This window comes from Schistocerca americana, chromosome 3, assembly GCF_021461395.2.
Source record: "Schistocerca americana isolate TAMUIC-IGC-003095 chromosome 3, iqSchAmer2.1, whole genome shotgun sequence".
In the NCBI taxonomy this organism is placed as follows: Eukaryota; Metazoa; Arthropoda; class Insecta; order Orthoptera; family Acrididae; genus Schistocerca; species Schistocerca americana.
The window spans coordinates 116,651,537-116,679,235 of NC_060121.1; the positions used below are offsets into that span (position 1 = coordinate 116,651,537).

The window sequence follows — 27,699 nt, forward strand, 5'->3', positions numbered from 1 at the left end:
TAGTCGAAAATTATTGAGACAGATGCGATACCTACAGTCACAGGAACTTACGTCTTGGTGGAATGTTAAATGTAATGTCTCTATATCAAACAGTGATTAACCCCATGTCAGAGGAGAGCAAGGGTCCATTTTCGCCCCTACCTCTACCTCATTACCACCCACATATGCTGCCCAATTGTTTCTTCAGTTATGTCCATCTTGCTCGCCCTAAAATCTTACTCAGCACCTGATGTTTATACAATATGTGGTGATTTCTTAATGCGATATTGGATCAGGTCATCTGGTATAGTGTAAGTCACATTCAACATTGTTAACACCAGCACCTGCCTGCCACCATGTCATAAGAACCAACATCTAATCTTCAAATATGGCATTATTTCTATCACTTCTTTCTGTTATCTTCTTCTCTAACTGTAGTATCTAGTTAGAAAACTATCTGATCAAAACTAAAAACTGATATTGCAGATGCTGACTGGATGCTCACTTCATTTTACACATTAAAAAAAAATGCAGTTACGACACTAGCACTCTCTCATCATGTATGAAATGCTTAACAGTTAATAAAAATGACTAGAAGTGATTCCTCTGCGGCCACAGTTGGGGAGTTTTCGAAGAGGGAACTTCTTTCAGCTCAACAAACGTTACCTGACAAGTTGTTGAGACTTCAAACAGTAACACTTTACTTAGTTTGTTTATTGTAGCTGTATTGCTTGATATCAAAATTATGTGGCGTCATATGAGATAGTAATACTATACTGAAGTGTTCAGAATACATTTTACACAATTCAAGAGTTACAATACCTAAACTAAATCATTATGAGTCATAAATGTCTTGTTTCCAGGCTGACTAGCAAAAATATGCCTAGACAGTTCACTATAACCTCAGTTTTTATCTGACATTACTCATACCACAACAGTTGAAAAGTCTACTGTTCATATCTTTCACACTGTCTCATCATAACGGATGATTTAAATTTTTTTGTTTGCAACTGATTTCGTTTTAGTTTTACACAGTATTTAGGCAACACCTAATGTCCTCCTTTCGTGCCTCAGTTTTTTTAAAGTCCAAACAGTGAACAGCATATGAGAAAGATCACCAGGAGAGTTGTCAAAACACTGTGTAAAGGCAATCTACTTCAGCTGGAAATGCAGAACGTTCCAAACCTGTATCTTTGACTGCAAACACGTGATCATCTTAGTCTCAGGTTGTTGATATGGGAGTGAGTTTCACAGTGGTATCATTATTCTTTTATTCCTTGCTTTTGCTATGAAAAACTATGGAATGATGTCAAAAACAGCGAATTTAGAAATGTATGTGTAGTTATGCGATCAGGTATGAGCCAGTGTAAATTGAAGTGCAGACTATTGTGTGCAATGATAGCAGCTATACAACTATCTAGTTTAATTTTCCTGTAGTTTTTTAAAAGTATCACTTATTAATGAGTATTTATCGCCTTCAATTAAGTATTATTCTTTTCAAGTAACTGTTGCATTTTCCTCCTTCTAGACAAGAGAGCCAACCCTATATACTGCTAGGATTGTCATGGGCACTGAGATGCACTGAGTCTTATGTTCTTACTATAAAGTTTATATTGCTGCACCACTGTTTTATTTTCTGAAAAGACTGAAAGAACATCACAGCATGCTATTGGTGGAAAATTGCTTGTAAGGTTTATGATTACAAAAAACAAATAATGAAACAAGTTTTTGCTATCTAGTGAATATAATTTACTTAAAAATTCACACACACAGGAAAATGGAACAATAAACAATTTACTGGCCAAAGTAACCTATTTACTGTTCAGGAGAATACACTGACACACTCGTACCCTCTGGCTACTGGTGATACATAATATACATTTAGGAAAATCGTATGTACAGTCCTTATTTACAACAAATTTGTACAGATATATTTATATACACATTGATTATGAGTCTTACATCACAGACAACAGCAGAAGTTACGACAACAACACTGACTGTTTAGGATATTTAAATTGCTTCATCTTAATAAGTAGAACATCAAGTGAATAACAACACATTACATTAAGTGAACAAACGACATTACACAAGATATAGAGACGCTACAAGGTACGTTTCTGAGCAGTTCAACTCCAATTGTCTAAGCACAAATGTGCAACAAATTTCCTTTTTCCAAATTTAATGATCAGTATAACAATTCAACCATAAAAGTTATAATTTTGTTATTCCAAACCAGAGGAGATCTTGCCTTGCTCAGATTGAGCACCTCATAGCTGTGACAAATTTGGGGAAAAGTTCGAAATGTATTCCACTGTAACTTGGGGGAAAAGTTCGAAATGTATTCCACTGTAACATGCAATTCCACTGTAACATGCTTATAACTATGAAAACATTGAGTGAAAGGACGACACGGTGTGATTCAAAAACACTTTTGAGATCCACTCATCATATACAAATAGTACTGCTCACTGTTAGTTTTGTATACAAAGGTGAAAAAAGTGTCTGTCAAAAAATTTCCTGAAGCCCTGATATGACAGATGGTCCGCTTAGTGACAATGTGATGATGACTGGATGACTTTCGAGATGATGGTGACGGTGATGACGAGGTGATGACAGCGATACGGTGCTGTTCTGGTCCCTCAGCAGGATACAGGCCTGCTGTCAACCGGCGTCGCCTTGTCGAGGTGTACAGGCGCCTGCAGAACAGAAGAGAATGACGTGGTCAGACACACAGTAAAGTCTCAGAAACATCACAGTGGGCAAGGTGGAACATTTAGAGAGCAGTAAGCTGACAGAAACTAATGACACAGTTGCCGTTCCCTTGTCCAGTTATTTAGGTGAAAAATGCAATGGACTGCCATTTTCAACCAGTAGCATAAGTACGCTAGTTTATTTATTTTCCCTGCATACCAAAAATGAGGCCTTTCGAGGCAGTTACAAAGAGATAAATTAGTACTGTAGTTAACTCATTAGTCATTTTTTGTAACAAAAAACAGTCACAATTTGCTTTGCTAGTACTTAGCCACCTTCAGGCTCTTATGAAAGCATTTACATTAAATTTAATATAGCTAAAATGCACATTGTTTCAAACAGCAATGCTTTCATTCACATTGCTATTTAGTAACATGCAAGCAGTGTGTAATACCTGTAGACACACAACATGCAAGCTAACATGCTTAGCCACGAATTTCTTAGAAAGAAGAGTGGAGAAGTCATATCTGGGTTTGAGTCTGTACTTTTAAAATTCTGTCACATATTCAGCAACTACTTTTTAAAATATTACAAAAATTTCATTTCATTCATTGTTCTCAGATGTGATATTAAGCAAGAAACATATTTTCTTTTTAGTCATGCATGATAGTATACATAAAATATTTATGCAGATACCAAAAGGCGTTTGTTTGCTGCCAAAACGCATTGTACCAGTTTTACTCACATACAAAATGGGGTTACAATAAGGAAACACTGTCACAGGGTGCCAAGAAGAATCATTGTAAGATCGGTCTTCCTGCATGTATTAGAAACACTGCAACGTATGCATTAGAATTCTTCAAAAGTTGAAACTGGAGGCAAGAAGAAAAACATCAGAACTTGAAAGTAGTATGTCAGGGATTTTAGGAATTATTATGTGGATGAAGATCTGTGTAGCAATGCGTGATGGCTATCTAAACCTCTTGGAGCAGATATAAAGAGTTGGGGGTAAACGAGAAGTTGAACTCACACCTTTACTCGACGTCCATAGCAGTGAGGAAAGATGTAATGGTCATATGAAGAGAATGATGGTTATCTGGACAAGGATGATACTATGTGGTTGGAGTGTGGGAATGAAATTGACTAAAGAGACATCTATGATCATAGAGGATGTTAGCAGATTTCCTCAAAGATAGGCCTATATCATAGAGTACGTCCGACAACAGCTAAGCATCAATCTGCAAGTATAGGGCGGTGATCCATGCGTAGAAAGGTGTTTAATCATGATGTTGCAAAGTTCGGAACTTCGGTTTTGGTTCGTGTGAAATTTTCGAGTTCGGTGCAGAGCCGCTCCGTAGTGATGGAAATTTATGAATGGGTAAAAGTTTGGCGGATGTTTTGAATGGCTGGGTTGTTGTTACTCGCTGAGAAGCAGGCGCCGGGATGTCAGGCAGTGGAGGGAGGGCTTTCGGCAGGTAGGATAGACGCTGCTGACAGTGTGTTTGCCTACGTGACGAGCCCGCAAGGTCGCCGGCGGCCGGGCGCCTTGTTCCGTGTCGGCCGACGCAAACACCGGGCAACAAGGGGCAGGTAGCTGCTTGCTTGCGCCTACCGACACGTAGCCACGCAATCTGCACCCGGGCCGAGCACGCGCGCCCTCGCTTCTGCCATACACAACACTGTAAAAAGTAACTGGTGGAGACTGTCTCCTGGACAGAGTCGTGATACAAACCACCACTAGACTATTCAGACGCTCGCTCATTTTCCTATATCAGTCTGGGCCATTTCCGAAATGGTTATTTGGGAATGAAGGGATGTTGTCATATTACTGATATAATTATCGTCATTTACGATTCAGCGGCTCATCTTAGAATACTGCTCAAGTGTGTAGGCTCCTACCAAATAGGATTAACAAAGAATGTTGAACGTACACAGAGAAGGCCATCACGAATGGTCACAGGTTTGTTAGACCAGAGATGTTGAAAGAACTGAATCGGCTGGCACTTGAAGAAAGCGTATACTACCCCGAAAAAGCCTACTAAGAAAGTTACAGGAACCGGCTCTGAAGAATGACTCTAGGAATACACCACAACCCGCTATATATCGCTCCCACGAGGACCATGAGGAGAAGAAGCGTATAATTATAGCACTCCATACGTGATTACAACGGGAGAAAGCCCTTATAACTGATACAATAGGACGTACCCTCTGTCAAGCGCTTCAAGTGATTAGTAGATTAGAGAGATAGATGTAGACGTAGATAGCTGAGCATTAGTAGCTAAGCGAAGTACTAAGCATCAAAATAAACTAGGGACAATGAAACCAAAAGGATCGCTATCGGAAATATGGAATGAAACGGTGGAAAAAGGTGTCCTCTAACTGCTGGATCAATGATGATCAAAATGAATGCAGAACTCATGTAGTATATATCTGATATAGAAACACTAGTAAAAGTCTCTAAGCACGTCCGACATTGCCTGGATGACTCTATTCCAGGAAGTTCGATTGGAAGAGGAGGAGTAGAAGATGAACTTCATCGCCGGGGGCCTACCAGGTCTCCAGAACTCACACCTTGAGACTTTTACTGTGGTTTTACGTAGAAGACTGCACCCCCCCGCACTCCATAGCCTGACGCTCTTGGAAGTCTGCGACATCGAATTGTTGAAGCTGTGAATACGATAACGACAGACCAGCTGCTTCGAGTGTCACGGAAAATGGTCCAACGTTATCATATTTATCGTGAAGATATGGTTCTCACATTATATATATATATACAGGGTGAGTCACTTAACGTTACCGCTGGATATATTTCGTAAACCCCATCAAATACTGACGAACCGATTCCACAGACCGAACGTGAGGAGAAGGGCTAGTGTAATTGTTTAATACAAACCATACAAAAATGCACGGAAGTATGTTTTTTAACACAAACCTACGTTTTTTTTTAAATGGAACCACGTTAGTTTCGTTAGCACATCTGAACATATAAACAAATACGTAATCAGTGCCGTTTGTTGCATTGTAAAATGTTAATTACATCCGGTGATATCGTAACCTAAAGTTGACGCTTGAGTACCACTCCTCCGCTGTTCGATCGTGTGTATCGGAGAGCACTGCAACATACATCGCTTTTCTACAGAATGATCTGTCAACGTTGCTCGAAAATGTTCCACTGGAAACGCGTCGACGTATGTGGTATCAGCATGATGGTGCACCTGCACATTCCGCAATTAACACTAGGCTGCCCCTTGACAGGATGTTCGACGGGCGTTTCATAGGACGTGGAGGACGCATAAATTGGCCAGCCCGTTCTCCTGATCTTACACCTCTGGACTTCTTTCTGTGGGGTACGTTAAAGGGGAATGTGTACCGTGATGTGCCTACAACCCCAGAGGGTATGAAACAACGTATTGTGGCAGCCTGCGGCGACATTACACCAGATGTACTGCGGAGTGTACGACATTCATTACGCCAGAGATTGCAATTGAGTGCAGCAAATGATGGCCACCACATTGAACATGTATTGGCCTGACATGTCGGGACACTCTCTAATCCACTCTGTAATTGAAAACGGAAACCGCGTGTGTACGTGTACCTCACCCCTCTTGGTAATGTACATGTGCGTCAGTGAAAAAGACCAATAAAAAGGTGTTAGCATGTGGACGTTGTGTGCTGTTCCAGTCTCTTCTGTACCTAAGGTCCATTACCGTTCCCTTTGGATCCCTACGTAATTCGGTGCTCTCCGATACACACGATCGAACAGCGGAGGAGTGGTACTCATGCGTCACCTGTAGGTTGCAATATCTCCGGATGTAATTAACACTTTAGAATGCAACAAACGGCACTGATTACTTATTGGTTTATATGTTCAGATGTGCTAGAAAAACTAACGGGGTTCCATTTTTAAAAAACGTAGGTTTGTGTTAAAAAACATACTTCCGTGCATTTTTTATGGTTTGTATTAACCAATTACACTAGCCCCTCTCCTCACATTCAGTCTGTGGAATCGGTTCGTCAGTATTTGATGTGGTTTACGAAATATATCAAGAGGTAACGTTAAATGACTCACCCTATATACATATATATGTGTGTGTGTGTGTATTTTGCGATATTGTCCGTGTCGATACTTTTAATCCAATATTCCAATATTATGGAGGTACAAATACAATTCTATGTCAAATATAGTATCGGATCTGGCACGTTCGACTAGGAAGTCCATCAGTTCTGTTGTTTGGGAGCAAAATACCTGACATTGTCTAAGTTAGACTGGGCGTCGAATGCAGTCTACGAACAGCGAGGAAAACTTTCTTGATGAACACAAAAAAGTATTTTCATCTGACACGGATACAAGTGCTACGCAGTTTTCCTGAAAGTAAATGTCTCGAGCGCATCCTTGTATGGAAGTCAAAAGATTAACAGTGCAGACCGTAAAAAATCAGAAGATTTTTAAATGTGGTAATTTGACTAAAATAATGGACACGTATTGAGTCATCAAGGACGTTATCATTTAGGCAATGGATTTAAATGTGGCTGGTAAAAATTGTGCAGGCTGACCAAGGTTTGAACACAGTAAGATTCAAAACGATGTGGGATGCAGAGCTGATGCAAAGAGTTCAAACAGGTGTTCACACGACACTAGTGTGGCGAGCTACATCAGACCACCTTCGGCCAGAAGGCTACAGTAAGTTGTTTGATTCCTCTTCAGATATGATCAAATTCGAGTGGCACACGCTCAAGAGAGGCATTGTGCATCAGGGGTAGGTTTACTACTAAAATTTCGACAGAATACTTTCCATGATTAGTCGTACAACATATTACTTCGTCTCACATCTCGCGAAACGACCACAACGAGAAAATTCGAGAAATTACATTATAGATGCTTAGCGTCTATCATTCTTCCCACGGGCCATTCGACAGTGGAACTTGGGAAGGGGCGGGGATAAGTTAGTGATACCAGAAGTACCCTCTGACATACGCCGTTAAGTGGCTTTCGGGGTAATGACGTATTCTTTGGATTTTGTTCTAGTTCTGTAACTGCATGCTTGAATAATTGCAGGCCTGTGCACGCAGTAATTGCGAAATTGTTTCGCCGGTGCGGCGTGGAGAATAGATGCGCCCCAGATGCAAGTAGAGAGCAGGCGAGGCGTTCCTTCGCGCTCCTTCCAGGCCCTACTCATTACGTGGCAGTTAAAACGCCATCACCGGCTGCGGTTGCGACAGACGCACAGCACGCCTGACGACGGTCACCGGTTTCCATCTGCAGCTGAACCCTGCGGTTCCCGGCAGACACGTCGCGTGTCGCTTTTACGACCCTACGAGACAGACATACAGAGGTGAGGGCCGTACCACTGCTGATAGCTGAAGCAAACACGTCAGAAGTCTGCTACGAAACTTGCCTACATCGCGCAGTGAAATGAGGCATGGAAGGCAATGCGTGAACAGTAATATTGCCGAAATCTGCTGTGTATTTTTGATTCCAGCTGAGAAGTAACAGCTGCGAGAAAGTAGTAATAATACAGGAAAGCGTTATTAGGGTTCGCCAATCCGTCGAAGACTAAAGCTCTAATAGCAGATTGAAAGAAGTCCTTTTTGAAGGTAAACAGGATGGTCCATTGATAGTGACCGGGCGAAATATCTCACGAAATAAGCATCAAACGAAAAAACTACAAAGAACGAAACTCGTCTAGCTTGAAGGGGGAAACCAGATGGCGCTATGGTTGTACGGCTAGATGGCGCTGCCGTAGGTCAAACGGACATCAACTGCGTTTTTTTAAAAGGAACCCCCATTTTTTTTATTCCAAATTCATGTAGTACGTAAAGGAATATGAATGTTTTAGTTCGACCACTTTTTTCGCTTTGTGAATTACATAGTCGTGTACTACACGAATATGTAGTAAAAATGGGGGTTCCTATTTCTAAAAAAAACGCAGTTGATATCCGTTTGAGCTATGGATGCGCCATCTAGCGGGCCAACCATAGCGCCATCTGGTTTCCGCCTTCAAGCTAGACAAGTTTCGTTCTTTGTAGTTTCTTTGTTTGACGCTTATTTCGTGAGATATTTGTCCTGGTCACTATCAATGGACCACCCTGTATATACCAGCATAAAAATTCCTACTGACGATGGATAAATTTACCCGAAACGGTTTTAGGCACGTCAACAGTGTTTTTAGATATTTCTATAACCATTCGCCTTTTGTTCTGTTCTTCAGTTTTTATTTCCATTACCGGTTCCGAATCGTCTATCGATTCATCAGCAGATCTTACATATTTATTGCACGTTCGCTGCGTTGTAGGTGTCCTGCGTGAGTGGAAAGATGTAAAAACAAAACATGTAAAGCACTGAATGTGGCGAAAATTATTGACATTATGAGATCGATCTAATTACATTCCTTGCAGTTACTACCAACTACAACGATCTCATAATGTGAATAATTCTCGCCACATTCAGTACTTACGTGTTTCGTTTTTACATGTTGTCACTCACACAGAGCCCCAAAACGATGCAAACACGCAACAAATATGTACCATCTGCTGATGAATCGCTAGACGACTGGGAACCTGTAGTGGACATTCAGAATTGAAGAACAGAAGGCGACTGGTTGCAGTAATTGCTGGAAGGCTTAGTCATCACAGTCGCAGTGTTCCACATCCACAACGGATACAAGTTTCAGTGATCACTGTTCTCTCCGCTTCCGCAGGTGAATGATCAGTTCGGCGGAATGCCGCGTGTTCGATTCCCGGCCATGTCGAAGATTTTCTTCGCTCGGGGACTGAGTGCTGTGGCGTACTCATCATCATTTCATCAACATCGACAAGGAAGTCGCCTCACATAAAGAGACTTACACGTGACGACCGAACTCCCCGAAACGCAACTTTCGGCCAAAAGTACCATGGCACATTCAACATTCTGTGTCAGGACGAATGGAAAAAGCCTACATTGTCCCTGCGGACAGGACGCAGTCAAGTCTAAATGTGTATAATTACTGTCTGAGGGTGGTTGTACAGTAGTACTAGTTTTGTACTACTAGTAGAATTAGTAGTTACAGTAATAGTCGACATGGAAGGCATAGGGGATGCAGTATTAGATAGGAGAGTTTTGCCAGACTTGACACCAAATAAGGCAGAAGGATCAGGAAACATTCCTTCTGAATGCCTACAATCATCGCGGAAAGTGGCAACCAAATTAATATTCAAGATGGTGTGTAGAGGAGAAATAACATCAGACTCTCGCAAAAATTTTATCCACAGAATACCGAAGGTAGCGAAAGCAGGTGAGTGTGACAAGAATCGCACACGAGCTTTACAACTCATGTATCCAAGTTGGCTGACAGGAATGATATCCAGAAGAACGCAAAAGAAAACTGACGACCTGTTAGCTGACGATCGCTAGTTTGGCTTTAGGAAACATAAAGGCAGCAGGGAAGCAGTTATCTCGCTGCACATGATAATGGAAGCAACTCTCTCCGTCCGAACACACCTGTAGCTCCCAACGGTACCGACCGACCGCCGTGTCGTCCTCTGTCGATAGGCAGACATGGAGGGATATCTGGTCAGAACACTGCTCTTCCGGCCGTTGTCAGTTTTCGGACCAGCGCCGCTATTTCTCAAACAAGTCGCTCCTGAACTGGCCTCACAAGGGCTGAATGTGAGCACCCGCTTGCCAATAGCGCCCGGATGACACGGACGGTGGCCCATCCAAGTGCTGATAAAGCCCAACAGCGCTGAATTACGGTGATCTGACGGGAAGAGATGTTGTGACTGCAGAGTGAAGAGTGGAGTTAAGATCAGCGTGAAAGGATATGAATGATAAGATTCGCTGATGACACTGATGTCTCCGATAAAGCAGAAGTAGAATGTGAGGAAGAAATACATGGGTAGGATTTCTGCTATCTGGGAAAGAAAAACAAGGAAGACCTAGAAAAATAGATTAGCACAGGCAAAGTGCCCGTTCCAGGCTAAGATATATCTGCTAGTTGCAATAATGGTTCAAATGACTCTGAGCACTATGGGACTTAACTTCTGAGGTCATCAGTCCCCTAGAACATAGAACTACTTAAACCTAACTAACCTATGGGCATCACACACATCTATGCCTGAGGCAGGATTCCAATGTGCGACCGTAGCGGTCCCGCCGTTCCAGAGTTTAGCACCTAGAACCGCTCGTCCACCAAGGCCGGCTGCTAGTTACAAACATCGGTCTTAATCAGATGAAAAATTTCTGATAAAGTATGTTTGCAGCACAAAATTGTATGGTAGTGAAGCATGGACTGTTGGGAAAACGGAAAAGACGACAATCGAAGCGTTTGAGACGCGGTAGTGCAGGAGGATGTTGAAAAAGGGTGGAATTTAGAGGTTCTCCGCAGAATCGATGAGAGGCGATGTGGCGAAGAACATTGAAGAGGAGGATGGCAGTACACATGCTGAGGACTTCAGCGAATGATTCCCAAGGTCCAAGAGGAAGCTGTAGAGGGTAAAAACTGTAGACAGCAAATAATTGAGGGCGTAGGTTGCAAGTGCTACTCTGAGATGAAGAGTTCGGAACAGGTGCAAGTAGGCTGTTTAGGTTTTTATGTTGGTAACGTCACGTAGCGCTCTGTATGAAAACCACTGGCTGTGCTGTGTGCACTCTGTGGCTGGTTGGCATTGTTGGAATATTCGCTATTGTAGTGTTGGGCTGTTGGATGTGAACAGCGCGTGGCGTTGCGCAGTTGGAGGTGAGCCGCCAGAAGTGGCGGATGTGGGAAGAGAGATGGCAGAGTTTTGAGAGCGGACAATGCAGAGTTTTGAGAGCGGACAATCTGGACGTGTGTGCGTCAGAAACAGGAAATTTGTAAGACTGGATGTCATGAACTGATATATATATTATGACTTTTGAACACTATTAAGGTAAATACATTGTTTGTTCTCTATCAAAATGTTTCATCTGCTAACTATGCCTATCAGTAGTTAGTGACTTCAGTAGTTAGAATCCTTTATTCAGCTGGCAGTATTGGCGCTCGCTGTATTTGCAGTAGTTCGAGTAACGAAGATTTTTGTGAGGTATGTGATTCATGAAAGGTATAGGTTATTGTTAGTCAAGGCCACTCTTTTGTAGGGATTATTGAAAGTCAGACTGCGTTGCGCTAAAAATACTGTGTGTCAGTTTAGTGTTGATCAGAATAAGTAAAGAGAGAAATGCCTGAGTACGTTCAGTTCTGCTCAGGGGTTTACCAGCACGGTAATTCATTAATTTTTTTAGGGGGACGTTTCACAGGAGAGAAATTCCTGGCGGGCAGCATCAAACCAGTCATACGGCTCACTACTCAAAGACGGTAGTAGTAGCCGTAATCCCGCTTTGTACCGTCAGCCGCTTTCTGCACCCTCCCAGTCTGACGCGAGAACGTTTAGAATAGCTCGGCGGCGGCGGCAGCTGCTTGCAGAAGGGTGCGCCGTCCCGCAGCCAGCAGCAGGTGTTGGCGGGTGCTGCGCTATCGTGGGAACGGGCCCGTCCCTGCCAACACCAGCTGCGAGCAGGCCTCCTCGGCCCCCGCCGTGGCCGCCAGATAAGTAAAAACCTGCGGGGTCTTACCGTAGCGTAGCGTGCCGAGCCCTGCGTGGGAAAACAGATTAGCCGCGAGCGGGCTCCACGACTCCGCCTCGTGGTACCAAGCCAGCTGGCATCGGCGGGCAGTGCAGTCTGTACTCAAATTCAGTAGAAAGCCGGTACAAACCCCATGAGACCTTTCTCGCCTGTAGTTATACTGTGCCCGCTCTACGTAATCTCACGGCAATACAGCGCTACTTATGAGGCGGGATGAGAAGCGCTGCAAGATTGTGCACTGATGAAGCTGTTGGTTACAGTATTGCACACCACTGTGAAGTGCACGGCAGAAGTTACTTAGCATGGTGCCATATACACTACTGGACATTAAAATTCCTACACCACGAAGACGACGTGCTACAGACGCGAAATTTAACGGACAGGAAGAAGATGCTGTGATATGCAAATGATTAGCTTTTCAGAGCATTCACACAAGCCGGCCGGGGTGGCCGAGCGGTTCTAGGCGCTACAGTCTGGAACCGCGCGACCGCTCCGGTCGCAGGATCGAATCCTGCCTCGGGCTTGGATGTGTGTGGTGTCCTTAGGTTAGTTAGGTTTAAGTAGTTCTAAGTTCTAGGGGACGACCACAGAAGTTACGTCCCAAAGTGCTCAGAGCCATTTGAACCATTAGCCATTCACACAACGTTGGCGCCGGTGGCGACACCTACAACGTGCTGACATGAGGAAAGTTTCCAACCGATTTCTCATACACAAACAGCACTTGACCGGCATTGCCTGGAGAAACGTTGTTGTGATGTCTCGTGTAAGGAGGAGAAATGCGTACCATCACGTTTCCGACTTTGAGAAAGGTCAGTTTGCAGACTATCGCGATTGCGGTTTATCGTATAGCATCATTGCTGCTCGCGTTGGTCGAGATGCAATGACTGTTACCAGAATATGGAATCGGTGGGTTCACGAGGAAGGCCGTGCTGGATCCCAACGGCCTCGTATCACTAGCAGACGAGATGACAGGCATCTTACCCGCATGACTGTAACGGATCGTGCAGGCACTGCTCGATCTCTGAGTCAACAGATGGGGACGTTTGCAAGACAACAACCATCTGCACGAACGGTTCGACGACGTTTGCAGCAGCATGGACTATCAACTCGGAGACCATGGCTGCGCTTATCCTTGACGTTGCATCATAGACAGGAGCGCCTGCGATGGTGTACTCAACGACGAACCTGGGTGCACGAATGGCAAAACGTCATTTTTTCGGACGAATCCAGGCTCTGTTTGCAGCATCATGATGGTCGCATCCATGTTTGGCGACATCGCGGTGAACGCACATTGGAAGCGTGTATTTTTCATCGCCATACTGGCGTCTCACCCCGCGTGATGGTATGGGGTGCGGTTGGTTACACGTCTCGGTCACCTCTTGTACGCATTGACGGCACTTTGAACAGTGGACGTTACATTTGAGATGTGTTACGACCCGTGGCTCTACCCTTCATTCGATCCCTGCGAAACCCTACATTTCAGGAGCGTAATGCACGACCTCATGTTGCAGGTCCTGTACGGGCCTTTCTGGATACAGAAATTGTTCGACTGCTGCACTGGCCAGCAAATTCTCCAGATCTCTCACCAATTGAAAACGTCTGGTCAATGGTGGCCGAGCAACTGGCTCGTCACAATACGCCAGTCACTACTCTTGATGAACTGTGGTATCGTGTTGAAGCTTCATGGGCAGCTATACCTGAACACGCCATCCAAGCTCTGTTTGACTCAATGCCCAGGCGTATCAAGGACGTCATTACAGCCAGAGGTGGTTGTTCTGGGTACTGATTTGTCAGGTTCTATGTACCCAAATTGCGTGAAAATATAATCACATGTCAGTTCTAGTATAATATATTTGTCCAATGAATTCCCGTTTATCATCTGCTTTTCTTCTTGGTGTAGCAATTTTAATGCCCAGTAGTGTACTTGTGTGCCATGCAGTTGCGCTCCCGTACGGAGTGCGCGAAGAGTGGCTGATCTCTCTACTCCTGCAATTAGACTTTTAAACTTCACTCTCTCCGCAGGAGCGACTTGACGGAAGCCTGAGATTACAATCTTTTTAAGTAGGCTTTCGCGGGATAATTAGCCTTTAACTTCAAGTGTTTGCCAATTCAGGTTGTTCTCGATTTCGGTGACGCTCTACGGCCTGTCAAAGCTGTTATCATTTGTTCCACTCTTCTTTGCACATCTTCCGTATCTCCTTTCCGTCCTACTTGTTTTGGGGCCCACACACTTTAGCAATATTGTAATGTCAGTTGGGACGTACAAGTGATTTGGTAGCAGTCTCTTTTGTAGACTTGATTGCTGACTGTGACGATCGTCAAGGACGTGGATAAAATTTCCATATGCTGTAGTGAAATGAAGCTGTCTTGAAAAGTAGACAAAAGCTCATTAACGCCTACAAAAAAGTGGAAGTGTCCTGTAGTATCCGAACACAAGAACGATGGTGGTGCAAATCTTTCCGACCATACGAAGTATTTACCCGGTAATATTAAGAAACGATATGAAATGGGACGATCGCGTAAAATCAGTAACATGGAATGCGAATTGAAGACATTTTGTTTCAAGTGTTCTGGGGACGTATAGCGCATCCGTGAAGGGAATCTCATGCAGGATACTGAATATTGTACCGACAGAGGTGCCGCTGTTGTACGAAGCGGACTGGCTTTAGCAGGGGGACAGTTCAAATTCCAGACCGGCCATCCGTATTTAGATTTCCCGTAATTTGTTTAAATCGTTTAAGACAAATGGAGGTATCATTACCACGACAAGGGCACGGGATATTTCCTTCCCCTCGTGCGGTTCCCAGTCTCAGCTTGTGCTGCATCTCTAATGACCCCGTCGTCGACGGGACATTAAACAATAGTCTTCCTTCCTTTTTGCAGAAGGGGTATGGGTATTTCAGTATGACTCTTACTCTGTACTCTTGAAAGCCTGGGACCGAGCAACGTAGCGCAGTAATCAACGAACTTGTTTCGCTTTCGGGAAGACCGAGGTTCAAATTCCCGCTCGGCACTGCGGAGGCTTTTAGTGTTTTCACTAAATCATTAACGGTAAATGACGCAAACTTCCTCTGAAAAGGACGTCGCCGATATCTCCTCTCATTGCCCGCCAATATTACCAACTTTCCAGTCTCTAATGAGCACTTCCTTAACCAAGTGTTGGAGGTGTAACAATTTATCGTCCTTTCACAATAACGATCTTTAAGCATTTTACGTATGGTGCTGGAGACGCCCGTTACAGAAAATTCTTGTAAATGTTCTAGAAGGAACGGTGTGAGGACTCATGCATTAATTACGCGCACAAGGAAGAAGCTAGTGTTCAATAAGATGAGGAGCTTCGAACCAATCGATAGACTGAAGCCAAAGAGGGCAATAACGACTGGAGGTACTCATGTCAAGCAGATACATGGAAGTAGGAAAGGGTCAAAACGCAAAGTAAAGGCAATCGCGCAGAGTCGGCTTTAGGTTCTGCAAGTGGCAGAGAGAAAAAAAGGTTTCGTTAAGGTTTCAAGATATGTGTAAGGTTTGTTCGAGGTGTGTCAGTCCACTCGTTCTCAAGTACTGGATGAACGTATTCCGGATGTTGTGCGCGTTGTGAATTAAGCCGCCTCATGACATACAGTTTCAAACTTAAATGCTTGACTTATTGCGTTAAATATTTTACACAAGTGTGAATATCTTAATGAGTAGATTATGATTGCGTTTAAAATTTTTAAATTCGGCTAGTAACCATGTGAAATACTGAAAATCAAACTCCTGTTGTCCTTGAGAGTCGTTGGGTGGGCAACCTGCAACTACGATCGTGCAGTGTTTTAACCGTTCTGTAATATAGCTTGTAATGGTGCTTGAATTACGTAACCATTACGGCTCCTCACCTCAACCTCTCGATACCAGAAATATTCTACTGTGTTTCTGTAAAAAAGTTAACATATTTCTGTGACAACATTCAGATTTGATTTCATTAATGTAGAGGTACTTTGATACATCGATATGTTTATACTGCGCCGGCCGGAATGGCCGAGCGGTTCTAGGCGCTACAGTCTGGAACCACGCGACCTCTACGGTCGCCGGTTCGAATCCTGCCTCGGGCATGGATGTGTGTGATGTCCTTAGGTTAGTTAGGTTAAGTAGTTCTAAGTTCTAGGGGACTGATGACCACAGCAGTTAAGTCCCATAGTGCTCAGAGCCATTTGAACCATTTTTGTTTATACTGGAATGATATTATTCTTATGTGTATTCTTTCTTTTGTCACTATGGTCTTTGACGTACTTGTAACTCTGATTTTTGGGCGCGTAAGCGATTATTAGTCAAGTCTTGATCGTCATGTTGAAAAGACGCAAATTGTAGTCAGTTTATGAAATGTGAACTTTAACAGTGAGGAAGATATTTTCAAGTATGTTTTATATTGTGAAGTGATGTTGCAAAAAAAGTAATAAAAAAGAAGTGTAAGTTAAATTCGGAGTGCTGATTATTTTTTTACATCACCATTGTCCTAACTCGCAAAAGTTTAATCTTCAAGAATGGTTTATGAAACACATCTATAAAGCTTTTGAATATCGCAGAATATCACCTAGGCGTCTTTGCAGCCGAGCTTGGTATCATCAACACCTAGATTTTCGACGATTGAGCCATGAGTTCACAACGAGACCAGCGTGGGAAAGATGAAAAGATGAGTGCCTAGTTTATCCATTATTTCATGAAATGACTTTATTAACTGTGCTCTTGTGATACCTGGCCGGCCGCGGTGGCCGTGCAGTTCTGGCGCTGCAGTCCGGAACCGCGGGACTGCTACGGTCGCAGGTTCGAATCCTGTCTCGGGCATGGATGTGTGTGATGTCCTTAGGTTGGTTAGGTTTAAGTAGTTCTAAGTTCTAGGGGACTTATGACCTAAGATGTTGAGTCCCATAGTGCTCAGAGCCATTTGAACCATTTGATACCTGCCACATAATATAACTTCGTTGTTGCCCGAGAATGCAATATTTAGCAGCGTGAGCAACACTAAAATCATAATTAATTTTTGACCTTTGTTGTGGTAGGGTTGTTAGAAGCTAAACGCAGTTTGTCTTCCTCTCCCCTCTCTCACAGCTGGCGTTTCGGAGTAAACAAACACGCGCGCTAGGCGCGTCGCTGAGTGAACGAATCAGGGGCGGATGCGGGATGGACGCCCAGGACGGAAGGGCGGCGTCGCGACGCAGTCGGCCGCAGAGCCGGCGTCGCCCCATCCTGTGCTGCGGATGGCCTCTCTGTGTCCTGGCCTCTGCCCGCCTGCCTCGCCAGAGTCGCCGGTTTGCAGGAAAAGGCCCGCAGACTGCACGGAGGGAGTACTTCCTCAACTGCGGTCTCCCCCTCCAGCCTTTCATTTCGCAGCACTGCAGAGGCTCAGAAGAACAATGGCTGGCTGTCTACGGTATGCCAGCGGTGATTTCTGCCTCTCCGTGCATAACGTGTACAAGCAACAGTTTCCTCGCCATGCTGTTCTATTCACCAATGAGCACCACACAGACGAGATTACGCTTTTCCTACTTCTTTCGACTTTCCGGCACGGTAATTAGGTGTTGTGTACATATATATAGATACTCCGAAAGCCGCCGTACAGTGCGTGGCGGAGGGTGTCCTATACCACTATTTGCCATTTCCTTTTCTCGCAAATAGGGTGAGGGAAAAACGAACGCCTGCGTATGATCTCTAACTTCTCGTATCTTATCTTCGTGGCCCTTCTGCGCAATGTGCGTTCGCGGCAGTGGAATCGTTCGTCAGTCAGTTTCAAATGCTGGTTTTCGAAATTTTCTCAGTAACGTTTCTCTGAAAGAAATTCGCCTTCCCTCCAGGGTTTCCCATTTGACTTAACAAAGCAGCTTAAATCACTTAATAACGGCAAGGCATCCGGTCCAGATTGTATACCAGTCAGGTTCCTCTCAGAGTATGCAGATAAAATAGCTCCATATTTAGCAGTTATATACAACCACTCGCTCACAGAAAGATCCGTACCTAAGGACTGGAAAATTGCTCAAGTCACACCAAAACCCAAAAAGGGAAGTAGGAGTAATCCGCTTAATTACAGGCCTATAGCACTAACGTCGATTTGCAGTAGGGTTTTAGAACATATCCTGTATTCGAACATTATGAAGTACCTCGAAGAAAACGATTTATTGACATATAGTCAGCACGGATACAGAAAATATCGTTCTTGTGAAACACAACTAGCTCTTTATACTCATGAAGTAATAAGTGCTATCGCCAGGGGATGTCAAATTGGTTCCATATTTTTAGATTTCCAGAAGGCTTTCGACACCGTTCCTCACAAGCGTCTTCTAATCAAACTGCGTGCCTACGGAGTATCGCCTCAGTTGTGCGACTGGATTCGTGATTTCCTGTCAGAAAGGTCACAGTTCGTAGTAATAGACGGAAAGTCATACAGTAAAACAGATGTGATATCCGACGTTCCCCAAGGAAGTGTTACAGGTCCTCTATTGTTCCTGATCTATACTAACGACATAGGAGACAATCTCAGTAGCCGTCTTAGATTGTTTGCAGATGATGGTGTCATTTGCGATTTTGATAAGATATCTGTATGGTGCGGAAAGTGGAAACTGACTCTGAATAAAGAAATGTGTGAAGTTATTCACATGAGTACTAAAAGAAATCAGCTAAATTTCGATTACGCGATAACTCACACAAATCTCAGGGCTGTAATTTCAACTAAATACTTAGGGACTACAATTGCAAATAACTTAAATTGGAACGATGGCATAGATAATACTGTGGGTAGAGCAAACCAAAGACTGCGATTCATTGGCAGAACACTTATAAGGAGCAACAGGTCTACCAAAGAGACTCCTTACACTACGCTTGTCAGCAAGGGTGCAGATAGATAGTTCGCCAGAGAGGAACGAAAGGATTTCTTCAGACAGTCGCTGCAGAGTATATGAGAAGCTTCAGGTACTTGTGGCAATCATTTATTTGTTAGATGCTTGCTACTATTCTGGAACAGTTTTACAGAGATGAGATTCCTCCCTACAAGGACATTTCGTCCCTGAAATCCCCCCAAGGAGCTCCATACGTTTTCTACAGGTTCATACCATGAATAGTGTCACGTCTGTCACTATAATTTCGCTCCTAACGATGTTTCCCCATTGAAAACAAAACTCCGCCTTACTGTAATTAAGATTTCTTCAGCTGTGTGGCGAAGATGGTGCCTGAATGAAAGCGTAACATTTTGTTTATTGGCCAGACTTGCCCATCCTTATGAAGCCTAATGGTTCGATGTTTCTTAATCACTAAATTTATTCAAACTGTTAATATACCCTCTCACGTATGGAGTACAGAGCAGTGTTTGTACCTGAATCCTGATTTTTTTTTTCACGGCTCATTTATTTTTATTTCGTAAAACGGTTGTCAATCGTTATATGTTAACATTCCATCTATACCTTCGTTTGCGCAGGTATGAGCTCTTACATTCGATGACTCTGGGCATCTGAATCTGAATGAGAAACTGGACTGGAGATATCACACTTCGCCTCTGCAGACATCGCGAGTCGTAGTGGAACAAGTTAAAGGTGTGGAGATTCACGACCTCACGTCGACCGCAGCGACTCTTCCCCACTCTGGCAAACCGGTTACACAGCTGAGTTACCCTAGATCCCAATACGGGATTCCAGTTCGTCACACTAAACATACGCAGAACATCTTCCGCGCATACTCACCGATAATGTCGGAAGGTAATGCACCGAATGTATTGACATGGAATAATCCACTTAGCACCTACTGCAATATATTTTTGAGTGATTCTCATCTGGATTTGCTGTTGTGATAGAACCTATTCACACTGAGCAAGAAATCATTACGTCTTCCAGAAGGAAGAACGTCATCCGAAGGCACATCTTCATACGTCGGAAAGTTTCGTTATACTAGCGCAGCAGCAGGAAGCCAGCTTATGATATAGACGTCTGGTACAAGTGAACACATTCGTAGTGCACTATTCTCGAATGGAGGGATGTGATTATGTTTTTAGAACTTCAGTAGAAAAGTTCCTGACGAAAGTGGTCATGTCCGTGGCAGCGTCGACACGTAACGCGGATATCTTAAGTGAAAGTCCGATTTCGGACGAATTTATTAAGGAGAGGGTTTTGGAGACGTGAATTCATGGTAGTTGTGCAACTGAATTAGAGATTACGATCTGGATGTACCTATTCGTCTGTTTACTAAGTTTGGCTGTCACAAACTATATAGTGCATTCTTGCAGAGAGACCATACTTTGGAAACCTGTATACTCTACAAAGAAACATACTAAATAGTAAATAGCACAATAAAAGTGTAGCACCTCGTGGGAGTATAGGGAGTATAGAGCTTTATCTTACAGCCCATCCATAAAATTAGCAGGTCTGCGGGGTTTTGGCCGTTCAGAGACTTTATTCTCTAAGTGAAAGTATTGTAAACCTATAGAACCACTGCAAACGTTTCTTGTAGCGCTAGTAGGTAACTTCAATATTTCTGAATGATTTGAAGGTAGACAAACACATACGATGTATCCTGGCGAGAGGCATCAATGGTTACTCTAGCACAATATCTTAGCAATGACAGTGTTTGGAAGCATTTCACCACATACGGTTAAGTGCATACGGGCGGAGAATGCAAGGGGCATTTAACGGGTGTTGTAGACTGAATGTCTTGCAAATACTACTTGTCACGAAAAGTTTAACTCTAGTCAGAAACGTGTCTCTTTCATCCGTGAAAGCATCGAAGCTTCTATAACGCTGTTTGGGATTTCAGCTCAAAAGTTAAGCTTTAACGAGGCGTGGACGAAAACTTCGTTAGGATCCGAGCACAGAATATGAATGCATTTGAATAACTAGGAGTTAAAAGCAGGTTTTACTATAGCAAACGTGTCGGCACTCCGTTAAAAGCACGGGACTCTTACCTTTGCACAGCAGAAAGGTGGTTTGATTCTTACTCCCGATGCTTTCTCGATGTCTCAGTCAACGACTCATCCCCGCTGGACGAGAGATTCTTATACTATTAGTGGAAAAACGAACAGAACGTAACGAAACATACATTATTCATTTTGGATTAGGAATGAAACTGTTGTTGGTAACATGCGAGCTGCATTGAGACTTTATGAACGTATGTTTCTTCTATTACTCGTAGTTTGCCACAGTATTCCTCCTTTCGTTACCATATGTTCACATATTCAGCTCTTATTACTATACAGAACATTCAGTTTTATATTTTACAATTTGTTGTCAGTCTGTCGTTGCGAAGTTTCTCACTCCTTACGTATCAGTCAGACTTTTCCTGTACTATTTACCAGATCTCTTCTTCATCTTTACTTCTTTCCGTGTGGCACCGATGAAGTTTCAAGCGTTGCTTGCCTTTGCTAGGAAAAACAACTGCCTCCAGAAAACTGTAAAGCATCCACGTGAATCGTGACTGCGGTCACCTCCACAGTGGGAATTACCTCAATGTCTGTGAAGGCCAGCTGCTCATCCCGATGAAGCCATAGGACGAAATTGTCGCGAGTTTCAAACTTCATCCCCAGCTGCTGCGAGAACTCTATTGAGAAATAGTTAGTGAAAAACTTTGTTACGTCAAATACTTCTCATAAATGTCTTTCTTCAGCTCAAACCTCGCTTAACTGCAGAGTGACCTATGGGAAACACACGTTGTTAGATTGGCTCATACGTCGTTCACATCTGGGCTGTCCGATATTTCAGATGTCAACCTTCGGTTTTGTACAAATAAAGATTTTTTAAAAACTTTTTTATTCACTGAAACATCGTCATACTACTTTTAATCTTAAAATCGCCCGTTTCCTGTAGACCAGCCTGTATTTGTCCTTGGAACATTTTTACGATGCTGTTGGACACGTCAGATACACTACACAGTATATTTACCCGTGTAAGCAAAAGGAAACATAAGTTCGGGATGGCATTAGAGTGCTGTAGAGACTTTGGTAGATGGCCAGAGTCAATTCGTGGGGTACCAACCCAGCATTTGCCTGAAGCTCATACGAAACCACGCTACACCTAATCACGATGGCCGGCAGAGACAGAAATCTTTTCAACTCAGGCAACCAATATCCCTAAGGAGCAACACACTGATCTGTCGTAAGATCCCCACACACCTGCTCAATCGTATCCCGTGTACTCCGTCATCAAATGGGTGAAACCTACAAAGGAATGAAGCGCAATTGCTCGTTCGTGGTCGGCTACCTTAGATCGCATTACATACCGCTTACATACCTCTCATTTGTCACAATGCAACTGCCTAGCCGCTAACCACCACTTACGGCGATCTAATCGATCGCCACTTGAATGAGTCGTCAACGTCAAATTGCGATGTGGGACGCTTCGGTAGAAAGGCTGTTCGGAATGTCTGGGAACGCACACGAGCTGCCGTGCTTGCGTGGCACCTTTTAAGGTGAGGAATTCTGCAGCGTGTATCTAAGAGCAAAGTGGCCTACATAGGCAGCGACAAGGGCTTAGCAGTTGCTGCAGTGCCGCCGTAGAGACGCCCTTCTAGGGCACCGAGCTGTCTGCGCGTGGCTCACCGTATGTTTTGTGAGCACACAAAAGGCGTTGTCAGTACGGCCGACGTGAGACACGGGGAGTATACGGACTTCAGCACCATATGCTACAACCGACCGGCGCGTCGGTGCCAGTCAAAACTGCAAAGCTCCGTTTCCTTCCGACAGCTTGACGGTACCAATAGAGAGCTCAGTGAAACAGTGTCTTATTTCGAGTGCAGCGTGGACGTCGCATTTTTAGTCTGCTTCCAGAGGCAACGATCGCACACATTTTGTGAGAAAGTTGCTCCAAGAGAAGGCGGAGTACCACGCCGTCAATCTCCGATATAAAGTGGGCCAGTGATTGCTGCTGTAAACTACAGAAACAATATTATATTCGGTGTGTTTTAAAGTTAAATGAAGCGAGTTAGGCATACGCTAGTACTCGTGGTAATAAGCCTCGAGAAACACGATCGGTCACGTTCTTGCGTTTGGAGGCAATGCTCCACCGTTATCAAGCATCCTAATACAAGTGAAATGTTGATACGTGACATGCTAAGACTCTTTTTCTAACTATTTGTAGTTTTTGATTTTGTTGTGGCTCACCTTGCCGAATGTCCCTGACAAATTAAGAAAAATGTGTGAAGGTCGACACTCAAAATCAAAAACTGTTTCTTGGAACGGCAAAGAATGAGACAATGCGACAATACTAAATACATTAAGATTATTATATGATGTCGTGATGATGGGCTGCGATCGAAAGGCGAGAGCAAATATATTATTCCCTTTAAGAACAAGTGATCTGTTGGTTTTAGTGACCTAATGAAGGAGTTATACAAGAGGTGTACATAATGTACGTAACTGTCGCAGGCCGCCTGCACGACTTCACTTCCTAACTCTAGTTAAAAAGAAGTCCCCTCCTATAACTCCCGATAACATTAACAATCTTTGATATTTATCCAATTGTTACATTTACTCTGTCTTTTCCCCGATGTATACATTTTATTAAGCAAAATATAAAACAAATCAGTGATGATACGCGTCGGATTAACATTTGCAAGCACGGCGATGGTGGCGACGTACACTTCATATAAATGTTGTCATGGTGAAATCGAACATTCTAGCGTATTGTAATTATTGGGAAGGAAGCGTGCGAAATGTTCTCAGAGGTCTTGCAAAAACACGGGCATTAAATCCAAAAATGGTCAAATCTATTTTCTTACATTTTGCTGTGTCACAGGCCCTGAGAGCGAAAATGAGCAGTTATTACTGCATGGGATTCCAGGAGACACGAGACCGCGAAGTCAACGTGTCACGCTTCGCTGTGCCTTACGTCGATTCAAATTCGAATACTGTGGTAGTGCACTGAGAGTGTCGACATACACAGCACGTATAAGATTCGTCTATAGTACGGGAAACGCGTTGCTGGTGAGGTATCGGTCGCTTCATTACGCTTACGTTACTGTTACTGCAGCTGGGACTTCAATCGTACCACTGACTCGCTGAGTACACGAAAAACACTGAGTTGATTGAGATTTTGCTGCGATACGCGTATGTGATGCCAAGTGAGGGCTATGTGCGTGAGGCGCGAACAAGTACAGAGTGACACACACACATACACACACACACACACACACACACACACACACACACACACACACGCACCAGCCTCCAGCTGTGGCCGAAGTGACATTTAGGTTTAAAACACACGCTGCGCTGAGCAGCACCATACGGCAAACTTCTGCCTGCAGGCGTCTTGTACAATACTGACACAGCCAGTCGCCGAATGCTCAGAAAAATTAGTGCACTTACATAGAAACTAGAGGATGCAGCTACACACTAAACTACGGTTCGAAAACACACCTAGCACGTACTAGCTTTAACTAAGCTCAAGGTAATTACAATCATCTCTAATGTTGCCTACAAATGAGTTTAATTTTCGAGTAATTATGAAAAGACAGACACTGTAAAGCGAAGGAAGAACAGAGAGACGTAGTAAGTAAGCTTTTCCACTCTAGGGATTTGGCGACATGAGCTTCACGGGGAAAGGAAACCAATAACAGACTGTCATGATACTTAATTAGCAGGATGCACGAATGACTAACAGTATCTACGATGCTGGCAGGCACTCGATAGGCTATAACATCACGGGCATACTCTGAATTAAAGCAAGAAAGCTCAGCGCAGGGCAAAGAGGCCTAAGTCTGACGAGAAACGCACAACATGCGGCAGAAAAACTCCTCAGTGCACACGGACAAACTTCACCACTAAATGCCTCACGCCAAAGGATGTTACGAGCGTCTACATGCAAAGGCAAGGAATGACAAATGTCATATGGCATGTTTACATGCGAACTACACCACATAACAAGCAGAAGACAGCAGCACAGTTACGTGGCGACCCTGGGTGTTTTAAAGTCAGAAGTTAACTCGCTGCGTACGCTACCATCGGGTGGTAGAAGGATAAATGTTTCCGGGTTCCAGCCGTGTCGAGGACGCAAAAGGCACGTCCCAAACCGTCACTTGTCAGTTGACAGGGACGAGGTCAGTCGTCGATGGTATACGCTGAGGAAAGGAATCATCATGGCAAGCGGACATATAAACCATCCACACGGAGAAACTGTTGACGTTGGGAGAAAGGTAGAGTAAAACAAGCAGCATGTTCGCATATGTGGCATTATGAACACAGTTTTAGTCTAGGCGCTAAGCACTTTTGCAGCCCCAACAAGATATTTTAAAAATCATGAAGTTGCCTTCTACTTTGGGTCAGGGATTTTCTCTGCCTCGTGATGACTGGGTGTTGTGTGATGTTCTTACGTTAGTTAGGTTTAAGTAGCTCTAAGTTCTAGGGGACTCATGACCATAGATGTTAAGTCCCATAGTGCTTTGAACCATTTTTTTGCCTTCTACTTTACCGAAAAACATCACAAGCAAACAAGTTTTCTTCTGGCAACGCAAGCAGTTTCGCTCAAGTTTTGTACCCACACAATGACTTGCACGACGAAGTGTCAAGTGTCCAGGGTCACCGTCTGCAGATGACAGTTCACATGAAAAGCTGGACAGGATAAAAATACAACGCGGCTGTGGCAAAACTGAGTGACGTACAAGTTACGTGGCAGAGACCTATATTTACGAGCTTAATTTCAGGGCTGCCAGATTGATTAAAAGCGCCGATTTACAGTATGGCTGATAAATACAGTGTTTACTGAATGTCCATGCATGTTCACGTAACTTGCGCGGTAGAATATAGTCACAGACACGGTTTTTGGGAACTTGGAGATTTTTAAACAGACCTTGAACGCATGGACTTTTTACCTTAGATATCACTGTAGTACAGTCTGCACGCTGTAACCGGTCGGAATAATAAAATTCTATAACGAGGTGCACGTATTGAAGCGGAAGTATAACCGTAGAAATGTTTTACAGAATTACATAGTTATGAGACGCGAAGCACAACATAGCGCATTCCTGCGGTGGAACAGACACAAAAAACAAACACGCGACTTCGGTGTTCTGACGCGTCGCCTCAGCTGTCAATACATGCAGTCGCGGGAAGCAGAAGGTTAAACGCACAGTTTTCCTGCCACTACTTTAAGACAGAAATATGCAGTGAAACTACCGGGCAATTACAGGGTACCATGTGATGGAAAGAGTCACGTATTGCACTCCCTCGCGTATTTTCATAGTTTGTGTTCAACTATGGATCAATCTGTGACGACAAGCTTTAATCGTTTACATATTCGTTCGCTTCGGTAACTCGCAACCAAGTTGTCACCTTCCGTCCCAATCTACGACTGTGTCTACACGCTATAGAGCAGTCTGTGACCACAACCAAGATTTCTGTGGGGAGCGGGGATCCCATTACCGGTCTCTAACCCAAGAAATGCGTGGCAATCAGCCTGTAAGAAACGCGAGACACAGCTTTATCACTGTTAAGTGTTGGTGAGATGAGGTGTCAAGAATTAGTTTACTTTTGGAGTTACCACGTACGAACAGTATACTGCAAGCAAGTCCGTATCGAGGATTGTTGCGGTTGAGCGGTGTCACGAAGTAAGTCGCAACGAGAGAACTACGAATAATTACTATACAGGTTGCTGGCAACGACAGCAGTGCCAAGAAAGCCATTGAGTAATTAAGGGTCACTATGAAATACACGTGATAATAAGGATGAATCTGTTGCCGCTGCAGAAATAAAGCAGCTCTGAAAGAGTAAGAAGTTGATGGGAACAGCTGTTAAGAAGTGCTGTCAGGAGTTCTCTCACAGACGCTTCCAGTACACAAGACAGCAACAGTGACTGATGCAGCAGGGCAGTTACCGGGTGTCACGAAGTAGGAGGAAACGGCAAAGTGCTGTGAGGCAGGTTAGCGACGACACGCTACGCATGCAGATACAGGTGTGAGGTGCGGGGCTAGCGGTGGTGTGGCGCGGGGGTGGAGTCTGGTACTGACCGTGGCGGCGTGCAGCAGGTCCTGGGCGGCGCAGGTGGCGTTGACGGCGACGCCGACGTTGGCGTTGGGCGCGATGACGCCGAGCGGCTGCCTGGCCGGCGCCGGGGGCAGCGCGCCGCCCCTCTGCTGCGGCTGCCTGGCGCCGTCCACCGCCGCCGCCGCCGCCGCCACCGGGTGCGTCTCCAGCGCGTACTGCAGGTCGCAGATGTAGTCGATGACGTGCTGGATCACCTCCAGCTTGGACAGCCGCCGGTTCTTCGGCATGAACGGCACCAGCTCCTTCAGCTTGGACAGGTACATCTGGATCTCCTCGTTCTCGACGTCGCGCCGCTGCCGGTGCACGCGCCCGTTCGCCACGGTGTTGAGCGGGCCCGCCGTGCCGCTACTCGCGCCCGCCGGCGTAGCCGCCGTCGCCGTGGTTACCGACTTCATCGTACTACTGTGCTTGCACTGTTGCTGCTACTATTACTACTGTCTACTCTCTCCCGCTCTCCCCA

At 44.3% G+C, this 27,699-nt stretch overlaps 1 protein-coding gene across 1 annotated transcript; it reads right to left on the minus strand.

Annotated features, from left to right (window-relative positions):
• Positions 1-1,710: 1,710 nt before the first annotated feature.
• On the minus strand, positions 1,711-27,699 carry LOC124605538 (protein extra-macrochaetae-like). The gene is made up of 2 exons (XM_047137293.1): positions 27,203-27,699; positions 1,711-2,678 (listed from the first exon to the last, which is right to left on the minus strand). Exons 1-2 carry the CDS (start codon positions 27,632-27,634, stop codon positions 2,622-2,624), a joined length of 489 nt encoding a protein of 162 aa, XP_046993249.1. The 5' UTR covers positions 27,635-27,699; the 3' UTR covers positions 1,711-2,621.